This window comes from Bradysia coprophila, assembly GCF_014529535.1.
Source record: "Bradysia coprophila strain Holo2 chromosome IV unlocalized genomic scaffold, BU_Bcop_v1 contig_81, whole genome shotgun sequence".
In the NCBI taxonomy this organism is placed as follows: domain Eukaryota; kingdom Metazoa; phylum Arthropoda; class Insecta; order Diptera; family Sciaridae; genus Bradysia; species Bradysia coprophila.
The window spans coordinates 4,298,310-4,320,098 of NW_023503375.1; the positions used below are offsets into that span (position 1 = coordinate 4,298,310).

The following is a 21,789-nucleotide window of genomic DNA, read 5'->3' on the forward strand; positions in this document are numbered from 1 at the left end:
GCGCATCTGCTAACACTTTTGACATCAAATTTATGTTCGGCCGTTCCATTTAGGTGCATTCCAATTCGAAGCGTTCAACAGCTGAACGTAATTTACAAGGACCGGGTGGTGGGGCTATATTGACTGATGTCTATGAAGAAAGTCTGTCGACACAAATTCAAGGAATGGTTGTGATTCAACGGATTAATGTTTCGTTGATACAAAGTTCAGTTGTCGAGGAAGTGATCTCATTTGCTGCTTTGGATAATGTTCAGGTAAATCGAATGGAATGCAGGGTGCATTTGGTTGCTCATTTTGTAGTGTGGTAACCTGGCAAATAATTTTAGGATTTAAGTTGTGCGTCGCTGTTGGCGGTCAGTTTTGAAGGTATCACATCCAAGTTCCATTTGGGAAAGACTACGAAAGCATCGATGCATACAGTTTACACACAGCCGACCGTTCGATCAAGTGGTTTGAAAAAAGGTCGAATAATGAAGGGAACGCGTGCGCTTCTATGTAATTTCCAATCGATACCTTATGCGTTCGTTGGTAGTTCTAAAACAAGTTTTGTCTTTACAGCACACTTGTCATCGCAATCGAGAGCCGACAATATACCTGGCGAGCCCATTCTGATTGAAACATCAGAAAAGCAACAAGAAGAACTTGTTATCACGCTTGACATTGCAAAAACCCATTCGCAGCTTCGTCGTTTGAAGAATGAGGGATGTGCACAGCAGGACTCGCAAATAATTGTGACTGCCATTCCTGCCAATAAGACTCGGGCTATGTTTGAATGTATTAAGTTTCCGGAACCGGGAATGGATGCAACGACATTGGGCTATGTCATGTTCGAATGTGGCCTTGAGGGAATCAGCACGAAAATAGTCAAAAGGTTTGGACAGATCTCGTCCTCTTCTCCTGCAAGACCTGTTATTAATGTTGCTTTGAACACAGGTCACAATTTGAGAAATCCGAAAATGCTGGCAGCAACACCATAAAAACAACCCACGAGACCGACATATCGAATATTGATATCAGTCAATTGACCGTCCATAATGAAGCTGGGGTTTCAGCATTTGAAACTAGTAGCGTGACTAAAGTCAACGAAACGACATCAAGATTCTCCGTCAAGAAACCAAGTACCCCAAAACCGTTAACTCCAAGGGAAAAGTTACAGTCCAGCTCGAGTAAAGAAGCCAAAGATAAAGACACTCACAGTAAAGGTAACACTTGCGTTCGTTTAGTTCAGTCCACAATTTCTTTGCTTTTTGACGATTGGTTTTCAGAAAACAAAATTAAATTTACCCTCAAACCGACCGATCAAGACGACAAGGATGTTAAGGATGCTGGTGGTAGTACAACCAACACGGCCAATCCACCACCATCTGGAACCGCTTCAAACAACGGCGTTGTTGCCGTATCGAACAACAACGGCCGCGTTTCGTCGTGTGTAATTGAACTGAAAACAGTTTGGTTCAATTTTGCTGCACCACCCAGAGCTCCGATAACCCGAAAAATCGATTTCACTCGCTTGGACTGGAATCTTCTTAGCACTGCATCGCCAGCCATTACTGCATGGATGAATCCGAGCAATCGTTTCGCAATCAAATTGGTTGCTATGAGGAAGACATGGCATTTACGGCGAACAGCCGTTGCTGCTTGTTTGATGGCCGATGGTTTGGAAGTGCAGGGAATTCAAAAGCATGTGAAGAGTCGTTACTCTGGCAAGTTTACGCCGCTTGCCAAAACGTTACAAGAAGATCCTAGTTGTCAGCTGTGTACGATGATGCAGAAACTGGTAATCCAGGAAACGGCCGGCAGTATTGAGAGTGTACTGAAACAACAAGATCTGCCTGCATTGACGACACTGCGACAGGTATGAGTTTTACGTCCAGTTTTCCATTTTGAGCTGCTGGTGACAGGAATTTTGATTTTATTTGCAGGGCGTCATTGTTTTGAGCAGACAGTGGAAGAATATGCTGTACAATCCGATGTTGTTTGAACATCAATACAAGAACAAGTTAAATCGTCCAATCAATGTCCAATTTGCGGTTCAAGTTGACGAGGTAAGGAATCCATTTACTTTCAGAGTCTGTGCGATATCGACGATATTTTTCCAATGAAATGGATGTTTCCCATTCGGACTGTTTCATTTCAAAAATCGCCTCCAATTTGTCCCATTGACTCTGCCATCGAATTATTATTTGTGTCACAAAATATCCAAGTTAAGAAACGTCCTTGGCTATTTGAACAATCGTGATAATCTCGACATCCAATCAATAAAACATTTACTCACAAGTGAAAACAAATGATTACAGTTTCAGCAGAAAGAGCCAATTTTTGGTAAGTTAAAGTGTAAAATAACCAAACTCTCGTAAATTACACTGTGTGTGCTTTGGCGGCGCATTATGTTGGGGAATTTCAAAATAATCGATGAATGTACTATGACCATCACACATTGACTCTTCATTTGTCTTTACGCAACAACTGGGTGGTATATAATGTTGGATCTAAAGTGTAGTCCGGGCTGCTATGTAAAAAAAAGTCGTCTCGCTCGCTGGGGAGTTTCAATGCAGTTTGACTATTGGATATCAACCGGTTTTTCTGTAAAACGTTTGGACCTTTTGGAGTGATGGAACTCTAGAAACTGACCTCTCTAGACATCTTAATATTTCCTCAAATCCAGATGAAACTAAAACAAACTGATGGAAATGCTTGTTACCCTTGAGTTCTAGCTTTGAGATGCATGTGGGAACACTGAGGGATAGTCATACAGTTGTAGTTTTTCAAAGGCGATTCTTTGAGTGAAAATGGTTGGAATCGTTCGAAAAGCTGATTATTTCTCACATTTTTCGATGAACAAAAAATAATATGACGAAAGTACAGATGCTACCTAGAGGTGAGGCTGCTGACCCTCTGACATGTCACAACTCGACCAGCTATCGTTGATGAGATCACCTTTCCAAACAGCCCCCCCTCATCAAAATTGGTTGGGAAACGGCCAGGGAAATGAGTCTCAAAGTTAGGGGTTTTTTCAGGACACTTTGCCGGGAATCTGGTCCTTCAACAAAAAACGTTGTTCGATGAGGTATTAAATCAATCTTTCAGAATCCGTTGAGATCTAAAAATATTTGACGGAGATATTGGAGTTTAAAGGTTTACAGAAAAATCGGAGCTTTTTCGGTTATCACCGGTTCATGAGGCCAAAACAAAATTTAGTTCGGAAACTGTGCCAACTGAGTCAAAATATACAACAACTCTTTAGCGAGCGAGATGGTATAGCAGCACAGACTAATGGGAATTTCGTCCGATTGTAAAAGATTGCAATTTCGATTTCCAATTAGATTCAATTAAATATTAACATTCACTTTAGCGACCACGTTTTACAAAAGGGACATGTTTTACTACTTTCGATAGATTGATACCAAAGCCGTTGCTTAATTAATTAGTTTCCACACTCATGTTTCTATTAGAACACCTGCCAGACCTCATCGCTCATTTTTTGTCGTCGTTGATGGTAACAACTGACCTACGGTCTTCTATTTTACTGTTTGCATTTGGTCTAATTTGCCATTGTTACATTGTTGCGTTTGCTGGTCACCCTCACTTTGTCGGACTTTCTCCGCAAAAAAAAAAAGAAAATGAACGCAGGCACTGGTGACAATGAATTTCACCTGCACACATTTTTTTGTCCCATTTTTTCCAAAAAAGACTTGTGGCTAGGCCATTGCAGGCAATGTATGTTTTGAACGATGCTAACTCCATGGTAAACATAAGAATTTTTCATTGAGAAGAGAACTGCACGGATGGTTATGCAATGTAGTTATCCATTAAAGTATTTCGAAACTACCCTGCAATACTGCACCTTTAAATTATTAAATTTCTATATTACATCCCACCAAAATTGCTTACAAGAATGTTGACAACAATGTTCATACGAAGTCAAATTTACGCTTTTTAATAAAATCCAAGATGACGGCCGGTGGTGAATTTTGTTAGGAAACTTAAAACAATACCACCGCTTTGCGGTCTTTATATTTCAAACAAAAAATCATGAAAATAGGTCAAAGTTTATATGAGATAAATCACCACCTTCACTGTATGGCCGAGTAGCCCGATGTGAGATCACTCCAAGGGAACTAACGATCCGATCTGATGTCAATTTCATCCTATATTTCACTTACAAGTGTACCATTTAAATGTCCAGATATAGAAATATCTTCGAAAAACCCTGAAGCAATTGTGGGGCCCAAATATGTCCATCGAATTCAGACTCTACTTTGACATAGCAAACATCGGTTGACCTGTAGAGGCACCACATTTTTTTCAGTACTGCATTCTTTGCATTATACACAAATCTATTACGTTTAAGCTTTGGTTTCGAACCATCATTGCCCTATTACTAAACAGGAAAATGAAAGATTTACGAGGAAATGCTGCTAAGAAACTAACCCTCAAATGTAATAGATTTTCGTACAATTCTATTTCATTTCTTGTATATTTCATCATAAATTCACTAATGTCAGCGCTCTAGTTTTTTTTAGTGAACCAACTTCATAGCGATGACCTTTCGTGGATATTTTACCAGATTTAAGTTTTTTCACAAGAAAATAGAGCGCAAAGAATGAAGTACTGAAAAAAACATTGTGGCACCTCTACAGGCCAACTGAGATTTTCCGCTGAATTTCAGTGTTCACAAACAGACAGATATTTATGTTTTCTTGATTTGTTTCCCCTTTCTCAGGAGGGATTCGAATTCGACATGTTATTACCTATCATATTACGTACTGTAAACGTGTCGAAGAATCGCACTGCTTAACTAACAATAGTGTATCTCTGCACTTCCATTAATCCGTCACTGCAGGGCCTACAGTCATGAAAATCTTAAACATACCAGAAATTGTTTTCATGTAAAAGGGAGGCCCTGCATCATTTATATTATACCATCAATGTTATACCAACACAATTCACAGTTCCGATCGCAAGTGCAACTAATTATTTTCTTTCCGGTACCAAAATATGATTAAGCATGTTGGGATTTCTCGGTAAAAATATTCTTTAAGGTTCCTGAGCATATGGCATCATTTCTTCATAATTAATCGATAATGCTGAGAAGCTTGATTTTTTTTCATATCATCGGAATCCGATGATCGGATGAATGAAAATGTACTTATAAAAAAAACGCGAGCGGAGCGAGTGAAACAAAATTGATTAGTGAATATACAGACGTTTGGATTCTGTTCCTTTGAAATGATCCGAGTAAAGAAAATAAGAAAATCGATGAACGATTTTTTAAAGCCTGAAAAACGGGAGCGGAAGCGAGCGTGAATTTTCGTTTGATCACTATTATAAGTCAATGACATGGTTTTTTTGTATTTTCCTACAAAAGATTTCGAATCGCTTCCCGTTGTATACTCACCTGTTGTCTTTTAATCATTTTAATTCCTGATTCCTGTTCGTTTCCTCACTCATTTCGCTATTTTAACGATTTTCTAGTTTTTTTTTAAATCATCAGATCGAGAACTCTAGATTGGAAGGACAAATTCTCCGTTTCTTGGTAATTGACCGATTTCCGGTCATTGCCCGATTTCTGTCCCGCTTCTTTTCTCCTTTTCATTATTTCTTTCCGGTGGGCCGGGAGATTTCCTGGTATCTGGTTTTTTTTTTGTCAAAAACAATCCTGGATACCAGGGATGCACATTATTTGCACACGCGGTTCCGAATTATGAAAACAAAATTTCTAATTACTTATTTGGGGTGCTTATTTTTGCTATTTCGCACATATTTTTAGGACGATGATGATGCTGATCCGGATACATTTAATGTCACTGCAGTTGAAAATCATCCGTTGATAAACGATTGTGAACAAAGTGAGCGTACAATGTTGTTAGGAAATGGGGCACCTGCGTATGACGGTAATTGCTAACTATTCACAATAAAAACAGAAAATTGTTCGCATGATTCAATTTTGACTAAGAGAAATCTGTGTACGTACACGTGTAAATTACTAACACTGCATGCTAACGGTCGACGATGAGTCGCGTTTAAATTAGAAATTTCTCATTTTGTAATGGCTGCACGTAATTTAAACAAATTTTCTGATTTCTGTCCCTTACCGTGTATAGTAATAAAGTTGCCCGAGAATCCCGTCGACCATTTGATGGACTCGAAATTGAGTTATTCGAACAACACATCACCAATGCTGAGCTCGATTCGGTCAAGAAAGAAACCGAGGGCACCGCCAGCCCATTCGTCCCGATCAAGCATTCAAATGTTTCCAATAATTTCCGGATTGGTTGAAAAACAAAACCTAGGAATCGGTAGGAACAACGAATTTACATAACCGACTCATTTTTCTAACATTAAGCGTACGCACAGAATATGGTGCACTGCAAGATGGATCGATACCATCCTACTACAGCTCAACGAATTCATTGAACAAAAACTGGTCGCCACCTCCAAACTCTGGCGGCAATCAGGAATACAAGGAAGATCTGTACTCGTGGATGGCCAAAGCTCATAGTCAAACACAAAAAGAATCGAAGCACGAAAGTCATGCCCATGGCGAAATGAAGCGTCCCATCTCACCGCCACGTCCCACCGTCAATGGCATCATGCAGGAATCTGTTCGCCTATTGGATGCTCACTTGATATTCGAGCCAATTCTAACTTGTCTCGGTGTCATGCCCAATAATATATCGAATTCAGGTGAGGATGTCAGCTGGTTACTTTCAAACAAAAATTTTTAATTTTGATTTCGTTTTGCAGACGTATCATCGTTGGATAGTTTAGGAACGAATTTATCTTTAGTCGGATCATTTGATGTGATGCGAATTGATATAGTGGTTAGTGAAGGCTGTGAAAAGAAATTGAAAACTCGAACCGGTCGGAAGGGCAATGGAAAATTTTCGTTAACAATGCCCGAAGAGACACCGGCATTTTTGTGCGAACGAGTTGGTGTTGAATTAGAAGTTATGAAAATGACTGATGGCTTTCCGGAGGATGCAAAACCCAATGTCCCCTATCTATCCCGGGGACAGTTGAAGAAGCACATCAGCACAGTCGTTAATTTTAGTTTGAATATTAGATACATATCGCAACAGGTCAATATGCCGCTGCTTCGCTTGTTGCATCAGATAACCAATATGTACCAGAATGTAAAGGAAGCCCAGAATGAATTACGCGAACAGCCCGGCAACAACAAACGCATTGTGCCGCTGAAAGATGAGTCCAGCCTTGCGTCAGAAGTGAACGATCCGACTCTAATCGGATCCATACCCGATGCAGCTAATCTCGACGAGCAGTACGATAAATTCAATGAATCTTATCAAATTGGTCATTCGGTGAGTCGGACAAGAATGCCCACACTCGGACCACTCATTCCATTAACGCCGTCGCCGAGCGCACGCAATCGGCCTCAAAGTTTTGCTCAAAAATTGAAATCAACAAGCAAATCAGTTAAAGGCAAATTGGGTAAGAACAACTAAATTGCTTTCCAGTTTTGAAGCTCGAAATGACTTTTGATTGTTAGGCTACACCAATTTAACGGAAACTGTATCGACACCCATCAAGAAGAGTCCATCCTCGTCCACATTTGAACATCCAATTCAATTACAGAAAAGCTCGTCGGATCATAAAAATTCCATCACCGGCGTTTCGAGTCTGTATGGTGAGTGTGGAATTTGATTTGTTTAAAAATTCGGACCAATGTCGTTTAAAATAAATTCAGATTACGGCGGTCACCGAACGTCACTGTCGAATATCACAACGACAGTAGTGGTCAGAAATGCACCAGCCTCTTGTTGGAAAACCATGTACCACTTGCTCGATTTGTATGGTGAGTGTAGAATTGTTTTGATTCAATTCGGATGAATGTGACACGTCATGCGTTAAGAAAAGGTCCTCATGGTCCTCTGACAGACCAATAACCTAAAGACAAATCACAGTGGTGGCGAGACATTTCTACACGGTCTAATATCGTTCTATGGACGATAATATCGTTCTGTGGACGATAACATCATTCTGTTGACGATATTAACCTTGTAGAAATGTCACCACTCCATAACGGTCTAGCCTCTCTGAAAATGACTCATTTACTTAAAGAGATTCATCTCTCGTGTGTATTGAAAGTACGGTTGTAGCATAGCATTAGCACTAGCACTAGCATGAGAGTAGTGCTCTATTACTTCAATTATTCTATTTCTATCGTTGTAACATATGCAGCTACGATGCCTGAAACAAAAACGGTGTCTCAACGAATATCTGCTTCACCGGAAGCTGTCGAGAAAAACGTAAAGAAGCAATTAATTGGCCAAAATGATGGTAAAATACCAAGAAATCGCGAAGAGGACGACGAATCTACACCGATTCCACCCGCTGATGTGATAGCTCCAGAGAGGAGTAGACTGGTTGTGTTCGGTGTGGCTAAAATCCAGAAGACCCGGTTGTTAGCTACACTAAGTGGACTGAAGGTGAGAATTGGCTGAAATACAATTTCGTGCTCTGAATCATTCGAAATTAACATTTTTAGTTGGAAGCGGAAATCGGATCTTTGCATAGCAGTGCAACGTGGAGAAAAAAGTCCAAAGCAGCGCTGGAAGCCTCTCATACTGGCCAAGTTGGTCGGGCTATGATCGTACTACTGGAAGGAGTGGCTCCAAGTCAACAGTAAGTTTCTGGGATAAGGTCTGACCGAATCGAAAGCAAATTATTTTGTCTTGTCCGTAGAACTGTTGTCAAAGTAACCGTCGGAAAGAGCCAGACATTGTACTCCAGTGCCTCTCGACGCGGAAAAGACAAAAACAGTGGCCTTTTATCGATCGGTCCAGTCATGGTTGATATTCCTCAACACCCGGTGGCACTTCACGGAATGATGACTCGCAGTTCAAAGCAGTTGTCTTCAACTCTACAGGAGCTTCGCACACGATCATCGGCTCGCCTGTCGCGTCAAACGGAAGAGCCCGACTCTCCACTCAATGTGAAACATACCGCATCGCATTCACAAAAAGTACCGCCATATCCATCCAAATCAGCAGCCAGCCATCCATTCCTATTACAACCGCTTGTCATACAATTTAACATTCTGTTACAAAGTCTATCGGTCACTGCAGCATTGTTGCCATCACTGCAAGCCCAATACAAAATGGATCATGTGAGTTCCGCTGGCGTGAGCGGAAACAAAGCGAAATTCACCATCGATTTGCCGAATCATTTATTGAGTTTCACTACAAAAGTGCACGGAAGTGAAGCGAATAATTTACCATCGGAAGCGTGTATCGCTTTGCCAGAGATTCACGTCAGTGCCGAATACATTCCAGAAAATGCACCACAGGTGAGTTACGACTTGTTGATGGTTTCGTGTACGTATAACATTGTTTTAACGTTGTCTTCATTCCGTTCAGGACATTCCAATCGACGGTGTAGTTTTACGACAAGGCGGCTATGTGGCTGCTTCGGCTGAGATCGGTGACTTTGAACGGTGTTTGACGACGGATTTGTTGAATCATTTAGTGTTTGTGCAGAAGGTCTTCATGCGGGTACGTTGACAGTGCAATTGTGTATGTGTTAAGTGAGGGTGTCAGCTTAATTTTCGATTTTCAGGAGGTGAATGAAGTCGTGCAAAAAGTTTACGGCGGTGAAAAACCGGTTCCAATTTGGCTAGACGACAATGACGAGAATGGAGGCTCATCAATCAAAAGGATTCTATTTTCACTGAACATTCGTGTCAAGGTAAATTTCAAACAAATGAGTTTCGGGACATGTCAGGTCGGAGAGGCGACATTTATACACTGTCAATATCGACAGGAACGGTAGTATCGTATTTAGAGTGATAATATCGTCTTTTGACCGTTCCTGACGATATTGACCGTGTAGAAATGTCCCGCCACCTCGACATGACCTCGATCTGAAATGAAACTACATGATTCGGGTCACCTGATCGATACCTGAACCTGGATTTTGTAACCTGAAGAGTTCAAGTCAAGTTCAGTTAACATGAAGATTTTGTGTGAACCCAAACCTGACCTGACCTGACTTGTCCTGAAATTAACAGATTGAGGTCAGATCAACCAGAAGAAAATGAAAGTTCAGGTCTAGGTCATATTTGGGTCAGGTCTGAAATTAAGAGTTCAGTCTCACGTTGAAAGACTTCGGGTTCAGGTCAAACCTGAACTGTGAATATCCGAAACTAAACAGGTCAACCTGAGCCTGATCGGATCCTTAAACGATTATCATCTCCTACGTTCATTTTGAATTAAAAGTTTTTTTCTCCGTTCTCTATCCACAGCGCATCCAACTAACAGCAACAACGCCCTGTTCATCGGCCGTTCGTTTCGAGACCGGCCAGCTGGAATTGCATCTGTCGAATCGCGTAAAGAATATAGCTGAAGGTGCCAACACAAAGTTGTTCGGCAAAGCACAAATTGATTTCAATCTGTCGTTGGGTCAGATCATCAAAAATGTTATGTTCGATGAAGCCGAACCGGAGTTCCAGCAATATGCGTTCTTTAACACAACCATTGGATTGCGGAATGCATTCCAAGACGAAATGTTGAACGATGACAAGGAACTGGTGCTGATAACGCTGAAACGGCCACTGATTTACATACAGCCGGTTGCCGTTGATAAAGCGATACTCGTGTGGTTGAACTATAAAAACGCGTACGAGTATTGGGCCGAGAAGAGAGCCAATTTGAACAAGGAAGTCCTTACGGCGACACAACAAGTCTTCCAGAAAATGCCATTCGGACAGTTTAGTCAACACCTGGGCGCCAACAATTTGTCAACACTGTTTTTACAACTGACCGTGGAAGATATGGGAATCTGTCTGCCACTTAATCCATTGCCATTGTCGTCATGGCCGTCACGTTCGTATCAAGATTTCGAACCTAGAGGCGCTGTTGTCATTACACTGGAAAATACCATAATTTCCGCCTGCAATTCTGGTTCGCTGGTATCGACCGGAAAGTTTTTCGGACTTTGTCTGAGATTCGCCGATGATTTCGAGACAACGTTGGATGATTGGAAACCGAGCTCGAATGATGCAAGCATCAATCTTTGCATCGTATCAGAGGGAACGTATGAAGTTTGCTCAAGAACTATTGCGGCTAAACATCTCGGTAAGTCACAGCGCAAACTCTTTTCGATCGTCGACGGGCAGTTCTCATAAATTTCGTGACAATTTCAGAAAACGCCAAATGGATTCTAAATGTTAAATGGCAGATGGAAGGCGTTGATATTCACTTGGACGTTAATGTTGGCAAGTATCTATCAGCTCTTGGACATACACTGACTACTCTTTCCGGTAATTAATTATATTTGCAAGCAAGGTCAGCTCTTTATATTAACTGTCCTCTCTACCTCCGTTTAGGTTTCGAAGAAGATGAAACAACTGTGATCGAGAGTCCGGACAGTGATGAGGGTGATCAGGTGGATGAATCACTGAAAGAAACCGTACAGAAAAAGCGAAAGACTCTGGAAAATCTACCCGCATTCCTATTCGATCCGACATTGGACTCGAAGAAGCGCTCACTGATGATGGAAACAGAAATGAACGAGCAGCTGAAAATTATAAACGATCTAAGGACATTGGGTGCTTCACGGGCCACTGTCGGTACGGAAGAGAGACGCCTACAAGAACTACAAGCACTGTGTTATCGTTACTTCCGGCGAGATATGATTCAGAAATGGAAACGGCCGATGCGGCGATCAATGTTAAAATCGACTCATCGCTCGCAATCGTTCGTTGTTCAATCACCCGATCGTGATGATGTTGATGCTGAAATTGGAACGTTGGACACGATTTTCGCTACTGAAAGTGAACTGGGAAGTGCTCATAGTTCGCCCAAATCTGGCCCGTCGCGAAGTGCTTCGTTGAAAATTCGCGGTAATCAAACACAACGCGTTGCATTTTCCGATACGATGCGACAGTCGTCTTTACCGAGCGCTGATTCCGAAACGGGCGGTGGAGGCTTTCCAATTAGCGATTGGAGAGAGGAGGCTGAGTATTCCGATCTTCAAATTCTTGAAGTTGATGGTGAACAGGTTGAACTTCGGAAAAAGAGTCCCAATCATCCGCAGAAGCAAGAGCCGAACATAGACTTTGAATTGGACATTAAGGTGCTCGTTAATTCCGGAAAATGCGTTCTACACACAAAGGATCTCAACGACGAAAAGCTCAATGTAACGACTGGAGTGAAACAACACAAACGAGAACGAAGCATTGGAACCGATTTTGGATCACCGATACCGTCACGTCGAAACAAAGACAGAACTCGTCTTCGATACAATGCCATGAATGCTGTCCTGGTCGATTTAACCATTTTTCACATCCCTGGTCTGGACGTCAAGCTTCATTATGATTCGAGAACAATCTCGGACGACTCATCTCCTAGGTTGAGTACATGCGAATCATTTACCGGCACCAATGCTGTCAAACGTTTGGGTTCGAAGAGAGCATCACTTTTCGCTGCAGTGACATTGCAAAGTGTTCCGGAAGAGACAATCATTTCGCCACACATATTGGAGTTCCTCGAGCAAACACTCGAACCGATTCCATTCAAATCCGAAATTTCCACCAATCCCGTCAACATTGACTTGCTGCAGGAAAACTACGTTCAATACGCTTCGTTTCCAGTCGATGTTATCGTCTATTTCCACATGCAACCGTCGACCTTCCGTTTCAGTTGCTTACCAGTTTCCCGTGTAGAATGTATGCTTCAATTACCATCGCTGGACATAGTTTTCAGTTCGAAGCGGCAAGACGACGACCGATTTGTTGATTCGGATAAAACGGCATCGGGCGGACTGAGTGTCACAGGTTGTTTGGCCGATTTCAACGTATACATTTTCCATCCTTACGGTGGAAAGAAGACCGGATTCAAAGAAGCTCAATTCTCCCCGTTGGCAGACAGCGAAAGAAAGGATTCGCTCAGCATAAACGTTGAGTTTGTTAAGTTTCATTTGACTCGGTCGCGCAAGATGAACTTCGAACACCATGGTAGCTTCAAGAAACCTGGCGAACAATCTCGGGCTGTCATTCGATTCTCAACAATCGTTGACATTGGAAGTGCCTCATTCAAATATGATATGCGACGTTTGACTGAAATCTTAGCCTTTCCGAAGGCATGGTACCGTCGGCGTATTGTCAGACGTCTGTTTTTGGGAGATTTAAGTGTTCCACAGCCTAGTAGTGGCGACATTGATGGATCAAAAAGTTCTGCTGCAGACAAATCCAATGAGAAAGATGCAAAGAAAACGTCTTTGCTGAGCGGAAACCGTGAAAAATTACGACTGAGCTTTGAGAATGATGTGCCCAGCCATGCAAAACTGAAAGACACAACCAATTCATCTAGCTTCGATTCGAACGCTTCGCCTTCCGATTTGAATCAGAAAATTGCCTGGGAAACATTGGTTCTGTTTGCGTTCAATTTCACCAAATTGAATGTGCAGATGAACATGGGCAACGTCATGGGAAATGTGGTACGTACGCAGACGTTGAAACGAATTCCTTAAAATTTTTCAAATATTTTTTTCGGATTTCAGATCTGGTTGACAAAGGCTTTTCGAAGCGATGGACGCTTGAGTATCGGCAGCACTGGTCACAAGAATATGCGAATCGGTGTCGGCTTGGGCGGATCAGCATTGGATGCAAAAGGTGGAATTGTTGGCGGTACATTCGAATTGAACAAAATCGACACATTCGTTCACATCAGAGAAGAGCCGGGCGTTGAGCCACATCACACAGTTGGCATTAAATTGTTGGCGCTTGAGCTCCGGTTAGACTACATGGGAACCAGTGTGTTGATGACCCGAATCAGTGCGCTCAATGCCACATTGCGCGACGAATGGAAGTGTTCGAAAGATGCACCGAACAGGGCTGGTGGTACGATCATTTTGATTCACGGCGATTTGAGTTGGGATCAACTGCAAATTATGATTTCCAAGTCAACGACCGCAGACCTTCTGAAGATGTTCTACAAACTGGAAGAATTTTTCTCGCAGCAATTCAAGTCGTCCAAAAGAGTGTTCTCCAGTTTGGAGCCACGACTGGGACAGAATAACCGCCGTTCGAACAGTATGTCGAAAAAGCTGAAGAAACTCAGTTCTGTTAACGGTCCAGATTATCAATCGTCGGCGAGAGACAGCTGTCTGCAAGACGCTAAACACCATCGTCACTGGCAGAAACCGTTAAATCAAGCAATGGGCTTGATTCTGTCCACGATATCTACACCGTTACCGAAATCTGGCACCGTGCTGGGTGGGACAATGGAGTTGCATGGACTGAACATATCACTGGCCTGCTTCCATGGAGTTAACTTCAAAGCAAAATCATGGGCTCTATTCAGTCTACGTGATCCATGCATCAATTTTGCCACCGAAGCTCAGCTCGTGAATACGTCACAGGAAGTGCATGTAGTACAGACACTAACGTTCGGCCTAGGTATGAATACAACCGCAACAACACAACAGAATCACTCTATGGCAACAGTTTGTCGAATGACACGCACGATCATCTTCCCGCCGCAGTTCAAGACGCTGCATGAATGGTTCCACTATGCGTTCGCCAACAGTGAGATTGACGGTTTGTGATCTTTTGTAACAGAATGAAATCGGAACTGCGGAGTAACCATTTTCTGCTTTAGGCGTTGATCGGTTTCCGGTTCTGGAGCGTAAGGAACCGAACACCAATTCCATTGAACGGGTCAGGGCACAACTGTCGTCTGGACCGAATAACATAAAGCTGCAAGACCACAACCACAACCGAGAGGTCGTCTTTGCGTTGCCTAGCTTACGGCTTCATTTTAAAACCGAACACATTCAAGGACCTAATACACCGGAGTCAACAGGTTTGTGGTCATTTGACTTACTAAAGGGTTCGCTAAATTAACCGTTTTTTACTTGCAGAAGAGAAGCCGGTGGTCAAGTGCAGCTTCATCACCGAATTCGAAGATCACATATTTGTCACTGTCGATGCGGATGCGTTTTTCTTCCTTCACGATTTGATTTCGTCCTACATCAAGGAAAAGGATCGTGTGGTGCGTGTGGATTGTCAGATTATTATTTGAACAAAAACCAAAAATCTTTCATTTCAGCTTGGAACCCAGAATGTCCGATCAGCATCACCAAACCCATCCGGTATGAATCCGAACGATAAACCATCCACCGCCGACCCGGCATTCCATAAGAATGTCAATTCGAGCACCGAAAATCTGCAATCAAAAATGAATTCGAAGACAATGACCGACAAGCTGGACAAAATGGATATTGATGCGTTTCTGCGGGAGAAAGATTGGCGTCGGTTCGATTGCACGACGTGGCACTTGGAACCGACCGTGCGACTACTGTCATGGGCTGGAAAATCAATTGAACCGTACGGCATCGATTACATATTGAACAAACTCGGCTTCAGTCACGCGCGAACAACGATACCGAAGTGGCTGCAACGTGGCTTTCTGGATGGAATGGATAAATTGGAAGCTCTTTTGATCATTCAGTTGTTGTCATTAGTTAAAGACGATCGAAGTTCGGTGGCTAATGAGAAATAAACTGGAGACCGGACGCTAGTCACAATGTAGAGAATACAGGGAGGGCTGTGCGCAGAGCGTATTTTGTATGTTTGCTTGTATCTTATGTTTTGCGAATGGAAACGTTGTCGGTGAGAATAGTTTTGTCAACGTTTTGTCACTATGATTCCAATAAACAAAATTATTTATTTGAGTTTTAACCGAAGTTTTCAGTCAAATTGATGGGACCGCAACACTCCAATATCCAATACGGAATTTTCTTTTTTGCTAAAACAAACTTTGATCTTTCTCCGTTCATCAGAGCCCCATGTCACATCTACAGCATAAATAGATCTCCGGTGATAATTCATCTCAGTAACCCATGTTAGTAAAGGTCGAGAAAAGGCTCATTTTCATCTATTATCGACAACGACAGTAATAAACGAAAAGCTATGCTAATGAGGTCTTATATAGCAAAAATCATGTTCAAAACAAATGAAGTAAAAGATTTCTGAAAACGATCTCTGAAAAACTTCGAACATATGAAGTAATAGATCAGATAGTAAAACTGTTAATATGCTTGCCGTCTGTGACAGACTAAGGTTTTTCTTTGTTTCTTTGTTTGACATGAAAAGTTTTGCAACAAATTTCCCGGATAATGGAAAGTTGCTTTTCCAGTCGGAAAAATCGTTCATATGAAAACCTTCAAAGTCGAATATCTCCAAAAATACAAAATATTTTTGAAACATTTCGTCTGTTCTGGAAAGTATTGCTCATTCGTTCATGGAAGAACTTGTTTTGGAGGAATCGCAATGAAGTTGGTATTACAGTTCCCCCAAAAAGTAGCCTGGAAAATTCATCAACTTTGAAGCCATTCTCCCTGGCAATTTCCAATCCATTTTTCATAAAAAAGGTGTCATTCGAAAGCTACATATGCATGGAATTCAGCTGTTTTCTCTGGTTCCCTTCTGGGATCTGACCTTCTGTTAATTAACAATCGACAGGATTCAGAAACGAACTAGTAAAATAGTCTGAATTTATATAGCTGTAGGATATGTTATTCCGAAATGAACCAGAAGGGCGAAGAGGAGTTGGACGCCCTAAAATGCGATGGCGTCGAATCAGATCTTCGGGCGCTGGGAATAAGAGGTTGGCAAAGTGCAGCGAATGACCGGGCACGCTGGAACCGGATTCACGACCAGGCCAAGGCCGACAAGTGGCTGTAGCGCCGGTAAAGTAAAGTAAGTATAGCTGTAGGATAGGGGAGAAAGCGGACTGACCTCTGGTAACTAAGTTCAAACTGTTGAGAGTCCAAATGTTAGCCAAAAAAATGGCAAAAACTGTCTTGTGTCTAGAACAAAGAAGTAATAGGAACGTCAGGATTCGACATTGTTTTGTTTATAACTCCGCATCATTAGCCAAAAATGGAACTTTCTATAATCATTGAACAGATTCAAGGAGAGGAAAAGTAGGGACGAAATTTCTGTGCAAGAAACACTGGAACTAGTATCCCAAATTATAGCTACGTGTCTTTTGTTGATCAAGAAAAAAATTAAAATTCTTATTATTACATCCATGACTTTTGCAGGCCATATCTCAGGCTCCTAAACATGGATTATGTTATGGCGGGCCGGCTGAAATCAGAAATACTTGAATTTAGCTTTCGAAAACACTTTTATGAAATTTAGGATTGAAAATGGCAAGCGAAAATGGCTTTGAAGTTTTTAAAGATGCATTTTCCGGACCATTTCCGGGAACCTTTTCATTCCTCCAAAAAACGTTCTTCCATGAAATATCGGTAATGAGCCATACTTTCCAGAACAGAAGAAATTTTCCAAAAGGATATTGTATTCTCTGAGAGATTTGACTTTGACATTTTCACGGAAATGAAAGTTCCGGTTGGAAAAACAATTTTCCATTTTCCTTTAAAAAATTTTGTTCCGCAACTTTTCATGGCAGACAACATGAAACAAAGAAAAATCTACCTTATATAGAATACTTAGAAATGGAATTGTGGAATGGCACTGCGGTCGGTTTTTTCCCAATCGTTTCAGAATCCTCTCATCTTTTTCTTTCCATGGTCCCAAATTCCAAAGTATAGAAACCCTGAAGCTGAACAAATCTACATACTTCGTACGGGTCAGAATTCTAATCAATTTCAAGTTGGCAGTGGATTAATCGATTAATGAAACACGGTAAACTCATTAGGTGAACGTTTATTCAAAATGTTACGCTTAACATCCGATCATGACGACGAATCGCTGGAACTGCTTTCTGTCGTCGATGCCCTTTTCGATTTCTTCTTCTTTCGTTTGTTTTTACTTTTTTTCGATTTTTTCCGGGTACTGACCGGGGAATCACTGTCCGATGATTTGGAACGTTTTGATTTTTTACTCTTACGTTGCTCTCTGGCAGGCGACTTTCTTCTGGATACGGGCGATCGTGACGATTTGCGTGAATGACGAGCAATGTCGGGTGATCTAAATCGATCACGACGTTGATTATTTGGTGATTGTCTTCGATCGATATGACGGTCATTTCGATCATGGCGTGATGTGAACCGACTATTCCTATCTTCATGCGACCTACTTCTAGATCTGCTTGGATTTACTGGCCGTCTTTTATTTACATTTCGATCTCTGGATCGACTTCGACTCACTGAACGTCTTCTACGATCACTTTTACCTCGTGATCTGCTTCGGGAACGCTTTCTGTTCAGGGTTCTGTCCCCAGATTTGCTCCGAGATGGTTGAAGATTGTTACGTCGATACGGTTCTCTTTGATATCCTCGTTTGGTCTCTGTTTTGTTAGAATTCGGCGATCTTGCATATCGTCGGTCTCTTGAGTCCTTGAAATCTCCTCTCCGATTCGGTTGACGTTCACGGTAACTCTGCCCATTATCAGAATTGTTTTTGCCCTTCAAGTCATTGAAATTTAATCGATTGGTTTTGTTGCCATCTTTCCAAACCAATCCACGTCCCTTTCCCTTCCACTGCACCTTCGCCACCGATTGCGAGAAGTCCACGTGTATACGTCGATCATCGATCAAAACGTTGTCCATTTTGAAGTAAGCATTCTCACAGGCCTTGCTGTCTTCAAATTCAACGAACGCATACTGTAACGAGTCCCCAGATGTCCGGTCTCGAATGACTTCACAGCCCTTCACCTTGCCGAATCGACTGAATATGATCTCCAAGTCGTCATCGGAAGTGACCGGATTTAATTTGCACACAAACAGCACATTCTCAGGCGGAGCCACATCTGCATCCGGTAAGTCGCCTACAATTTCCAAAATTGTTGCACGCGCTTTTGCTTCCCTTTCTTGAAGCATTTCGTGGACTTCTTCTTCAGTTTTTCCCGCTGTATCGTCGATGTCTTCATCGGCTCCGATGCGACCACCCTGTAAGCGCTCGGCACTCGGTGATGGTGAACGACTAGGTGCTCTGAATCCTCTTGGATTCTCGAATGGATCATCAAGGACAACTGTATGGGTGATCCGGATGTCTTGGTATGGACGGTGGGTATGGTCGCAAATAGCGTCGTTCAGGTATCGTAATATTTCCATTCCTTCGGTTACTTGACCGATCACACAATGCTGACCATCCAGTGAACTTAGGTCGGATCCCAGCGTTAAGAAAAACTGCGATGCAATCAAGTTATCACCCAAACTGACCATGGACAGAAGGCCGGGTTCGGAGTGGCGAATTTTAGGCTGATATTCTGCTTTGAAAAAGCGTTTTGTCGGTCCTTCCAAAACGCCCCATACTGATTCACCACCAACACCACTTCCTGTTGGATCTCCAGTCTAGAATTTCGGAGAAAATCTCAGTTAGTTTGGAATTTTTCAAACAAACCCAATAAAACGTTTACCTGTGCAATGAAACCATTTTCAATTGTGTGGAAGAGATTGAAGTTGTAGTACTTTAGTTTGCACAATTTTAGAAAATTCAAACAGGCTTTGGGTCGTTCGTCCAAAAACAAATCAACCGTGATGTCGCCAATTGTGGTTTCAATTACTACCGCCATTTATGATATCGAAAACGGTTTCCGGAATACTCAAAAATTGTTTTTATTGGACACGGCTTTCATTTCTCATTAAAAATATTATGCGAGTGACAGTGTGTTTTGCGGCCGCGCGTCGGCCCCCGTACGTCATTTAATTTGTTTAAATGTCAAACATCGGTTCCCTTTTATGACAATCATCAAACCATTTTACTTTTTGGTAGAATGGAACGGACACTGGAAATTGCCAGGCCCGAACTGGTAATATGCAAGGTTCTGAAAGAACAGGTTAAGACAACCACGGAGGCGAGTGACACCAAATTTTATAAATACACTTAGTACGGATGGTGTGAGAAATCAACTTGAAGAAAATGTATTTTAGGAAAATTCTAAATTTTTGTTAAGTTACCTTTTTCATATAAACTTCACAGCCGTTGACGCAATTTGTGTGTCACCGCCTTCGTGATCAATTCAGAGGTGTCTTAACCTGTTCTTTCAGAACTTTGGTAATATGGTCGACTTCTTAAGAGCGCTCACCTCTTGGCAATTTTCTAGCCTACATTTGTGCGCAAAAATATTCGTTTTTTGATGATTTCTCTGAACCAAAATCTTTTTTTGAAAAAGTAAAACCATTAAAGCATGCCAAAATGTGTTACTTTTAAGGGAAAAATTGGTTTGTGGTCGAGAACTCAACCCACTTGGAGAAACCTTTGCAAATGTGTAAATTTATGTGTTTTGCAAAGGTTTCTCCAAGTGGGTTAAGTTATTGACCACAATCCAATTTTTCCCTTAAAAGTAACACATTTTTGCATGCTTTAATGATTTTACTTTCTTTAAAAAAAGATTTTAATTCAGAGAAATCATTAAAAAACGAATATTTTTGCGCACAAATGTAGGCTAGAAAATTGCCAAGGGGTGAGCGCTCTTAACTTCCATTCAAGTCTGAATGCATAGTGGTCCGTTTTGCCTACTTTTAGCTCTCAGTTTACATGACAACTGAAAACTAAACAATAAAAATTCAAACTAATCAACTTTTCGAAACAGCGAGCTAAACGGAGTGAGAACGGAATGAAAAAAATAGGCTAAGGCTTGTTTTACATTTACCAAAAAAGTACTCCATGTGACTGATATTATGTGAGCGATAATTTTTTTTTTTCAATTTTTGCTTCGTTTACTTAACAGCGCGATTTCTGTCACAGCTCTCACACGGAGTACTTTTTTTTGAGTGGAAACCATACTTACGACACTTCTGAGTTGAAAATTTCTTTAGGTCTGTCTCTAAACTAGGTTTGTGACGATTTTAACTTAAAGAAGAGAACACAGTTCGTGAAAAATGGTTGAAAAATGACCGAAAAATCTACACTCTGCAAAATGATTGAAAAAGTTTCTGTTTTATGGGATTTATTGATGAATCATTTTGCAGAGTATAGATTTTCCAGTCATTGTTCACAAACTGTGTACTCGCCTTAACAAAAAACTAAACGAACTTTTTCAATTTGAGCAGATGAGTAGATAAGTTGGTACGCCTGTTGTGAGATAGAATGAACATGTGAACGATAACTAAACTAGTATGTACCTATGAGAGATAATATGCAAGGTTAATATAGTGTGGAGGTAATGTCATATATCGATACAAACGCCATCTCCTACCTTCGTTAAAAATGAAATAGAAACTCGATGTTGTGAGATGGCAAAAATATTTTGTAAAACACAAGTAAGTCATAGTTAGCCAACAACAACGCAAACAACGTAAACAAGGTGGTTTCGAGCAGCGGTGCAATTATTTAAAAATGCTTAAAAGTTTTTTTTTTGTTTGCAGAAGTAAAAACAACCATTTAAATAGGTTTGTTCCAAGTAACTGTAAACACGAACTTTGACAACCCGAAGAACGACAATTTCATCCATAGCAACGTCGCTTACGTGATATTTCATACAAATCGACCAACGTCGCCTACGCGATTTACACAGAGGTATTATTGAGGTTATGGTTATATGGATGAAATTTGACAATTCATATGGCCTTGGAACAAACCTATTACACCCATAAATGGATATGACGGGGAAATGTTTCGAAGGGGAAATTCATTTGAACAAAGAACTTTGCAAGAGCTGTCAAAACGCTGTCAAACGAAATTCTTTTGAAGTGTTTTGACAGCTATTGCAAGTTGTTGGTTTTTTTCCAAACATTTGTCCGCATGATGCAATTTTCACGCCTTTGTCATCAAATGCACCAAAAATCCAGTTTGGACCTCCACTACGGGTTCTTTCAGAACCTTGGCTCTGAATTTGAATGGCTAAGGTGTTT

General features: G+C 41.3%; 2 protein-coding genes across 3 annotated transcripts in view; one reads left to right on the top strand and one right to left on the bottom strand.

The window, feature by feature from the left end:
- Window positions 1-15,703, top strand: part of LOC119072234 (transmembrane protein KIAA1109 homolog) — a 29,830-nt gene extending 14,127 nt beyond the window's left edge. The window contains exons 23-46 of one of the 2 annotated variants that reach the window (XM_037177408.1): window positions 54-254; window positions 327-495; window positions 559-871; window positions 934-1,202; window positions 1,266-1,855; window positions 1,923-2,045; window positions 5,771-5,894; window positions 6,105-6,299; window positions 6,358-6,687; window positions 6,748-7,452; window positions 7,511-7,648; window positions 7,709-7,816; window positions 8,203-8,450; window positions 8,510-8,646; window positions 8,707-9,310; window positions 9,381-9,515; window positions 9,580-9,708; window positions 10,265-11,096; window positions 11,165-11,281; window positions 11,348-13,458; window positions 13,522-14,560; window positions 14,622-14,825; window positions 14,884-15,014; window positions 15,072-15,703. In XM_037177408.1, the coding sequence (XP_037033303.1) occupies window positions 54-254; window positions 327-495; window positions 559-871; window positions 934-1,202; window positions 1,266-1,855; window positions 1,923-2,045; window positions 5,771-5,894; window positions 6,105-6,299; window positions 6,358-6,687; window positions 6,748-7,452; window positions 7,511-7,648; window positions 7,709-7,816; window positions 8,203-8,450; window positions 8,510-8,646; window positions 8,707-9,310; window positions 9,381-9,515; window positions 9,580-9,708; window positions 10,265-11,096; window positions 11,165-11,281; window positions 11,348-13,458; window positions 13,522-14,560; window positions 14,622-14,825; window positions 14,884-15,014; window positions 15,072-15,524 (9,405 nt within the window). In that variant the 3' untranslated portion in view covers window positions 15,525-15,703. Of the gene's footprint in view, window positions 1-53; window positions 255-326; window positions 496-558; window positions 872-933; window positions 1,856-1,922; window positions 2,046-5,770; window positions 5,895-6,104; window positions 6,300-6,357; window positions 6,688-6,747; window positions 7,453-7,510; window positions 7,649-7,708; window positions 7,817-8,202; window positions 8,451-8,509; window positions 8,647-8,706; window positions 9,311-9,380; window positions 9,516-9,579; window positions 9,709-10,264; window positions 11,097-11,164; window positions 11,282-11,347; window positions 13,459-13,521; window positions 14,561-14,621; window positions 14,826-14,883; window positions 15,015-15,071 lie in introns of both variants that reach the window. The other variant, XM_037177407.1, reaches the window with a different exon arrangement.
- A 1,979-nt stretch (window positions 15,704-17,682) lies between these two features.
- On the bottom strand, window positions 17,683-19,651 carry LOC119072246 (peptidyl-prolyl cis-trans isomerase sig-7). The gene is made up of 2 exons (XM_037177426.1): window positions 19,353-19,651; window positions 17,683-19,287 (listed from the first exon to the last, which is right to left on the bottom strand). The coding sequence occupies exons 1-2, from the start codon at window positions 19,506-19,508 to the stop codon at window positions 17,728-17,730; spliced, it is 1,716 nt and encodes a 571-aa protein (XP_037033321.1). The 5' UTR covers window positions 19,509-19,651; the 3' UTR covers window positions 17,683-17,727.
- Between the last annotated feature and the right edge of the window lie 2,138 nt (window positions 19,652-21,789).

Bases quoted from the DNA above. Each gene is read 5' to 3' on its own strand.
- LOC119072246 (XM_037177426.1), bottom strand. From the start codon at position 19,508: ATGGCGGTAGTAATTGAAACCACAATTGGCGACATCACGGTTGATTTG. The intron at 19,288-19,352 runs GTAAACGTTTTA...CCGAAATTCTAG, and splicing joins AAAATGGTTTCATTGCACAG to ACTGGAGATCCAACAGGAAG.